The 8,361-nt window shown below is 37.6% G+C and overlaps 1 protein-coding gene across 1 annotated transcript in view; it reads left to right on the forward strand.

Moving 5' to 3' along the window:
* LOC134651478 (DNA mismatch repair protein Msh2) overlaps positions 1-7,333 on the forward strand; it is a 43,815-nt gene extending 36,482 nt beyond the window's left edge. Inside the window, exons 15-16 of the mRNA XM_063506590.1 lie at positions 3,720-3,945; positions 7,109-7,333. Coding sequence (XP_063362660.1) covers positions 3,720-3,945; positions 7,109-7,333 — 451 coding nt within the window. The remainder of the gene's footprint in view (positions 1-3,719; positions 3,946-7,108) is intronic.
* The last annotated feature ends 1,028 nt before the right edge of the window (positions 7,334-8,361 follow it).

Below are 8,361 nucleotides of genomic sequence, written 5' to 3' on the forward strand. Positions count from 1 at the left end.
ATTTTCGCTCCAAATATTTACACTAATAAAAAAATCGAAAACTCAAACGTAGGGTGATGGGATGTATATTAACATAGCTATGGTACATCAAATTATGCAAAATTATTATGTCAATATCCAGAAAAGAAAATGAGAAAAAAAGTGTCCTAAGGTTTTTATTTCCATTCCGTCACCATTTTTCATAGACTTTATATGGCGGTCGCGGAATGGAAAGATCGAAAAATGTATGGAAATTTTGGGACACTTTTTTTCTCCTATTAGGATAGAAAGAGCTCGTGATTCTGAGTAGAAATAACATAAAAAATCCCAAATTTGAAAAAAAAGTGTAGGGGACAACTTTAAAAAAAAGCGCCCGGTTACCAGTACAATTTAACACTGGGTTACCGGTTTAAACGGTTAACCCCGGGTTAGTGGGATGGTGCAAGTGGCGCTAAGGGTTCCTAGTTGACTACGGAACCCTAAAAAACGAAGTGCCTATATCCTAAGGCCCAAGGTCCTACCTACCTATAGTACTTCTTCAGTTCGATGAAATTTAAACCATATTCAATTGGAACAGAGTTGCATTTCCTTTGCTTCCTTCAATTTTCAAACAAATAAAAATAAAGTCTATTCCACGCACTATAGGTTCAAATTTCAATGGCAAATTTTGGGTTTTGCATTTGTATGGCTGGGCCTTAGAAGGATATTACATACATAAGGTTTATTCGGGTAATTCCAAAAATCGGGTAATCCCGAAAATCATTGTAAAATCACTCATATTCCGTTGTAGTAAGAGTCAGCTTTCGGAATTATCCGCACTATTCGTTCATTCGGAAATACCTGAATACACCTTACAGAGTTGCCTTTCTCCTAAATAACACGGTAATGTCATTTCCTTCGCTGGGTGTCTAGAACGCAACTATGTAAGGAGATTAGCAGTCATTATTATTAACCGGTTAGCACAGGAGGCCTTCAAGGAATCTATTCTGCCCATAGAAGGTAGCTAATTTTATTCTGCAACCTTTATATTGATATTTTTATAGTTTCTTGTTACAATTTTTTTGCGATCTGGTGAGGACAAAAAATCTTATCGCCTAGTTTCGCCATGTATGCTATTAAACTGTTTTGGGCAAGAATTTTTATTTATTTTATTTATTTGGGATCACCAACAGACAATACATCATGGAAAATTATTTGTAGCTTATATAACATTAAGGGTGGATGCTTGTCCAATTATAGGTAACCACAGCTTGTTCCAGTATCTTAGGACATACAATATAGGTACATTAGGACATTTAGACTTAAGCTAACAATAAAACAACGAATATCCATTCTTTCTTCTTGGCTTCTTGGAATTATTTGTGGCAACTACGCAGTGGACGGAAACAGGCACTGGCCGGTGAACTGACGCAATGACCCTATATCAGTACATATATTATCTTATCTTATACCTTAAAACGAGCAATTCTTGTTTATTTATTTATATATATATTTCGGTGATCTCGGAAACGGCTCTAACGATTTCGATGAAATTTGCTACATATATGAAGTTTTCTGGGGCGAAAAATCTATCTAGTTAGGTCTTATCTCTGGGAAAACGCTATGTTTTGAGTTATGTGTTTTCCGAGCAAAGCTCGGTCTCCCAGACATTATTCAACAAAATCGACTAAGTTATACTGCTGAATTCATAACCCTTCCTGTAGGCAGTCAGATAAAAACATGATAATGCCGTATTTTGTTATGACGTATGGATTCAAAGAATTAAAACAAAAATACAATACTCAAGATAAGATAGCTTTCATTCGTTTCTGTTGACGTGCAAGCATTTATCATAATTCATGCAAAAAGATATGAATCTATGCAAGTATTTTTCCTTAGAAGGCGCCTACTAGGCGCACGTACTTGTAAATGTAACACTTGTTATTAACATTCTTGAAAAATGACTCGTGGTCATTTTCTTAATAATTTGTAACGGTTACAAGAAAAAAGTATTACATTGTTAGTTGTCAATAAGGACGACATTCCCAACAAACAATTAGGCGACACTGAGCACTTATTTTATCACCTAAAGACATAAAACGGCTGTAGAATAGCTACATATTCTAAGCTTACAGGCTCTGGTGACATCAAGGACTATAAGAGGTCCATGTATAGCTTATAGCAGTAGCCGTTTTGGCCGCTATAATGCATCTTAAGCAGCTAGTGTTATAGCTCAAAGTGAATTTTACCATCTTAACATCTATATGAGTAATAAGCAGCTGCAAATTTCACTTAAATCAGTGAACTAAAATAATTATTTGCTTTTATTTAAATCCGCCATTACATTTCACTTCAAGCTGTCACAGTGCAAGCTTACGAATAATAATACAAAATGGAAACATTGCAACCAAAGCAGATTGGGCTAAAGAAAAAATGCGCAATTACCTTCTTGGGTGTTACAAATATTGACTTTGAATGCTAATATACCATCTAAAGCTGAAAATATCATCTATATGGCCCTACACTACTACTCAAATAGTTAGTAGTCACTTATTTGGCACCCTTTTAAACCCTAAGTAGTTAATCAACGCTATTACAGCACTACTTTAGCGCTCTTCTACCTCTTATTTCTCTATTGTAGCGCCGTTTTGAAACCTCAGGTGTTAAAATTTGTGCCCAATCCGAGGATATTACGGGGTTATAGCCGGCTATAACTCCTATTTTTAGAACATCAATAGAACCAAAGGAGCGATCGAACGGTTATATAGATCTCTTTTACCTCTTATATTTAGCGCCTAATGTTAGTTGGGTTTAATTAAACGCATCTTTATGCTAATACCGCCTTATTGACTATTAACAAAGTAGGACATTTTGACAGAGACCAACACATCTGTTTCGTTCTCATCTATGTTTCATGAACTGTCAGCTTCTTATTTGTTTTGACAGTGGTTTTCCTTCCTTAAAATTTGCTTTGCCGGTAATTTGCATGACATAATTAGTTACCTATTGACAAGGCGTTCAAAATATTGCCGCTACTGGATATTTATAAATTAACAATGGTTGTTATAATATTATATTATTACCAGTAATTATATTATTTGGAAATAAAACTAATTTTATCATAGAAGACAAATACCGCAGACGTATTTGCCTGTTAAAAAAATTATGAAGACAAATAGGTCATTCACGTACCTACAGTTAAAATAAAATCTAATCAAATATCATTTATTTTCAGCAACTTAATAGGTCCATCATAGATACCTACGAATAGATACATATCTGACGAAGTTACATAAGTAGGTACATATGTAGGTACATACACTAATAAAAAGGTAATATGTACTTATTGTTGAAAAAGCAAACAACTTTAAAATGACGGTGCAGCCATACCTAGCCCGTCTACCTCCACCCTACACTAGCGCCATGTTTTTGTTATTGCTTATTCTGTTTTTTTATAATTTTACATTTTTGATAATTAAACGTGAAATTTCTTACACATCATTTACATATAACAACTTTAAAATATTGCTTAACCTCGCGTAAGTTTATTTAGAATAGATAAGGCGAAGTTCTTCTAGAATAATCTTATTTTGTTTTGGTTTTATTTTGTAAATGGATACATTGGACCTTTATCTAATTCCGTCGGATATCCGCTACATGATTGGAGCAACAAGCACTTATGAATAGTAGCTACTTATTACATACATTATATTATTGTGATGTTTTGAAACCAAAATAAACTGTTATCATTATCTTTCCAGGGAGCTAGCAACGAAATGTAAATGCTTCTGTCTGTTCGCGACCCACTACCACGAGCTAACCCGCCTACCAAGCTTACATCCCAACGTAATTGTGAACTCGCACGCCGAGGCGTCGGTCGTCGACCAACAGTTGCTGTTACTTCACAAGATCGCTCCGGGGCCGGCCACGCACTCGCTCGGGCTACATGTCGCTAAGTTAGCTGATCTACCGGACTCTATCATAGAGGTAAGACTTAACTATCTCACCAGTGTGTACAGCGTAATTGTGAACTCGCACGCCGAGGCGTGCGTCGTCGACCAACAGTTGCTGTTACTTCACAAGATCGCTCCGGGGCCGGCCACGCACTCGCTCGGGCTACATGTCGCTAAGTTAGCCGATCTACCGGACTCTATTATAGAGGTAAGACTTGAACTATCTCACCAGTGTGTACAGCGTAATTGTGAACTCGCACGCCGAGGCGTCGGTCGTCGACCAACAGTTGCTGTTGCTTCACAAGATCGCTCCGGGGCCGGCCACGCACTCGCTCGGGCTACATGTCGCTAAGTTAGCCGATCTACCGGACTCTATCATAGAGGTAAGACTTGAACTATCTCACCAGTGTGTACAGCGTAATTGTGAACTCGCACGCCGAGGCGTCGGTCGTCGACCAACAGTTGCTGTTGCTTCACAAGATCGCTCCGGGGCCGGCCACGCACTCGCTCGGGCTACATGTCGCTAAGTTAGCCGATCTACCGGACTCTATCATAGAGGTAAGACTTGAACTGTCTCACCAGTGTGTACAGCGTAATTGTGAACTCGCACGCCGAGGCGTCGGTCGTCGACCAACAGTTGCTGTTGCTTCACAAGATCGCTCCGGGGCCGGCCACGCACTCGCTCGGGCTACATGTCGCTAAGTTAGCCGATCTACCGGACTCTATTATAGAGGTAAGACTTGAACTATCTCACCAGTGTGTACAGCGTAATTGTGAACTCGCACGCCGAGGCGCCGGTCGTCGACCAACAGTTGTTACACCCAAGGCCAAAAGTACCTATGGAATCAAGGTTGTTTTCTTTGTTGTAGGTATATTTGAACTCTAAATTTTACATTAGGCAGCCCCAAAAGAATAAAAAATACAAGATAAATATCAAAACATCCTAAACTGTTATTAAAAAGTAAATATGTAAATAGGAAAATGTTATAATACCCTTTTAATTAACACATACATTTTAACAAAATGTTTAACTGGCTACTATCATTGCCAGCATTTGTGTAGTTTACTTGTATAATGTTGTATTATTATTTTAACCATTTTTTTATTAAATTGTCAATGTGTAGTATACAATCCATCACTTAAAAAAATACATTTTTCTACTGTAATACATAAGCTTGTTTCCATACTTTTGGCCGGGAGTGTACGTCACAAGATCGGTCCGGGTCGACCACGCACTTCATATGGCTAAGTTAGCTGATCTAAAGAGGTAAAAGCTCTCGTAGCTAGGCTAGGTACATATCTTACGTCTATACTTGTCTTTCGAAATAGACCGGATGGACAGAGTCCTTATTTACAGGGTGCACTAAAGTCGTTTTTCATATAACTCATAACTTGCTATGTCGCTTGTCCTACAGACATTTATTTTTATAGTTATTTTATGTTATACCATGTCCTGTAGGTATTCACTCTTTCTCTAAGTCACTCACATCATACTATCATATTGTCTTGACAATTCGTCATGACGTTCTAAAGCTTAATTTTATTATAAGGAAAATATTGACCTAATCATTACTAATGACAAATGTGTAATAATGGAAATCCACATTGCTAATGACCGCCTAGTCACATACTCGTAAACGTCACCTACTTAGCTCACTGATAAGTGCGATAACAGTACAAAGCTGTTTCATTGTTCTATCTAGCATTCCATATCATTGTTACCTATTTGGAACGCCAGGTACCTAATAGGCTACATGACTATTTTTTTTTATGGTATCAATCGATCGGGTTTGTTTTTAGGATCAAATGTCTATATGGGACCCATTGCATTAAAGTAACACAAAAGTCAGAAATTGTAGTCAAAGTCCGACAGTCGCACTTCACTCGCGAAACGCCCTATACAAAACGGACAAGGGCCGTGACGTCATCGCCCATCTTGTAGTATGGACAAAACAAGAAAATTGCGTTTTTGTCGGTGAAATATTGCGTTTATGTATATAGTTGCTATACAATATTTTATTGCATGAAATGTAAGGAATCGAATGGTACCCTTACTTTTATTGTTTTTGGAAGTTAAAAAAAAACTTAAATTTTGAAACTTTCAGGTCCTGTATTTTTGTAATTTTTCAATATTTTATTTTAATATCCACATTATTGTGATAAATTGCTCGTTTGCTATCTATTTTACTAGATTTTGTTATAAAATTCAACATGTGTCATCATCCCTATTGTCTAAGACAATCGTCGATTTATTTGACCAGTCATAACCCTTATTGTGACGGTATAAGGACTTCTAATGGTTAGTCAACTGTGTTTCTTTTAGTACCTGCTTTAGCCCAATGCAGGTATGCTGATATTGTTCGATTTCTTTAGATTCTCCTATTATTTTACGGTTAGGATTAAAATGAGCCACTGTCCATTTGACCAATATTTTGCACTACTGCAAATTCCACCTTTATATCTAAACTAAAACATGTTGACTGTTAGACGGCCTCTCACATGGATACTTGTATCTAATGACACACTAAGTATAGTTGGACAAATCGATTTGTCAGTACATAGAAACAAAAAAACTATACTCATCCTTTTCTTTGGGGTGCTAGTACTTTGTCCTACAAAGATAGTATGATTCTCTCTGTCTGTGTTTGAAATGAGACAGTCGATCCTTTGACAAACTATAACTTCTGTCACTACACGCATTTGTTGTTGTTTGTTGGCTTGACTTTGTAGCGATAAATTTTAAGTTTTTTTTATCAAAAAATCATTTGCTATTTGCCACTGGGCCACCATCAGAATATTTTTTATCAATGAGACAGTGTCTCATAGACCATGCGCGTGCGATAGAGATAGAAGAGGCGGTTCGATGTACGAAATTCCTTGTGCTAAGTGTCCGTTTCTTTAGTTATAAAATTTATAACTAAAGAAAGACTGATTATAACATAAATGTTATAATCAGATTATAATTAATATCTGGGTGACATATAAAAACTCGAAAATGCGCGTTTTCCCAGAGATAATACCTAGCTAGATCGATTTTTCGCCCCCGAAAACCCCCGTATAGCAAATTTCATCGAAATCGTTAGAGCCGTTTCCGAGATCCCCGAAATATACCTACATATATATATAAATAAATAAATAAATAAACAAGAATTGCTCGTTTAAAGGTATTAATTAATTATATAATGTTTTATTTTCAGTATGCTGAAACAAAGCAAGCGCAACTGGAGACGAACTTATTCGAGGCAGCCAACATAGAGGACCAAGAATCAGAGGCCGGACATGCCCTGATACTGGACTTCCTACTTAAGTGCAAACAGCTTGAAGCCTCCAACCCGTCCAATGAAGTCTTGGTTAAAGAAATAGGAGCCTTGAAGAAAGACTTGCAGGACAATAAATATGTACGCGCGCTTATGGCCGTTTGATGTGTTTTGAATAAAGTTTTTGATAAAAAAAACTGTTTTTACTTAAAAGTCCAAAGGTGGCGGACTCAACGACAGTCAGTGATAAGATTATTCGTGCCAAATACACGTGTCATCATCTTCCTCGCGTTGTCCCGGCATTTTGAGCCTGCTCATGGGAGCCTGGGGTCCGCTTGGCAACTAATCCCAGTAATTGGCGTGGGCACTAGTTTTTACGAAAGCGACTGCCATCTGACCTTCCAACCCAGAGGGTAGACTAGGCCCGTATTGGGATTAGTCCGGTTTCCTCACGATGTTTTTTTTCCTTCACCGAAAAGCGACTGGTAAATAACAAATGATATTTCGTACATAAGTTCCGAAAAACTCATTGGTACGAGCCGGGGTTCCAACCCGCGACCTCCGGATTGCAAGTCGCACGCTCTTACCGCTAGGCCACCAGCGCTTTGCCGAATACACGTGTATCTAAAGTAAATACGCTAAGCTCGAATAATTTCGTAAGTACGTAGAACCGCCTGTTCCTATCTCTATGGCACGCGCGTAAATTATATTGCTGTCCCGCTCGCACAGTGGTATCGACCGCCGGCATCATGGCGGGACAGCAATAGGGTATTTGACTACTAGTCAACACAGTTTCTTTTTACGAACTGTCAAAATGATTTTGCTACTATGGAATTTCTATGAAACACTAGCATGTGACGTCACAATCAAATTAGATACTCTTTAAATGTTTATACCAGGTTTATACGGGTTTTAGAATAGAAATTGTGTCTAATAACTGCTGTCTACGTTTCTCTATTAATCTTCTGGTGCTTTATTTCATGCAAAGTGTAAAATAATTTATTTTAAATACAGTCAAATACCCTATTGTCGGTCGTTACTCGCTTATTCGCCGACGGTCGGATAGTTGCCTAATTCTCAAATGATTAGCAGCTTGATTGCACTCCGACCATTGTAAAATGCTTAAACATGGCAACAATTTTGTATGGTTTTTTTTTTTAATTTCTACTATTTTATGTCGCACTATAGCTCTT

This window comes from Cydia amplana, chromosome 10 (genome assembly GCF_948474715.1).
Source record: "Cydia amplana chromosome 10, ilCydAmpl1.1, whole genome shotgun sequence".
Taxonomy (NCBI): Eukaryota; Metazoa; Arthropoda; class Insecta; order Lepidoptera; family Tortricidae; genus Cydia; species Cydia amplana.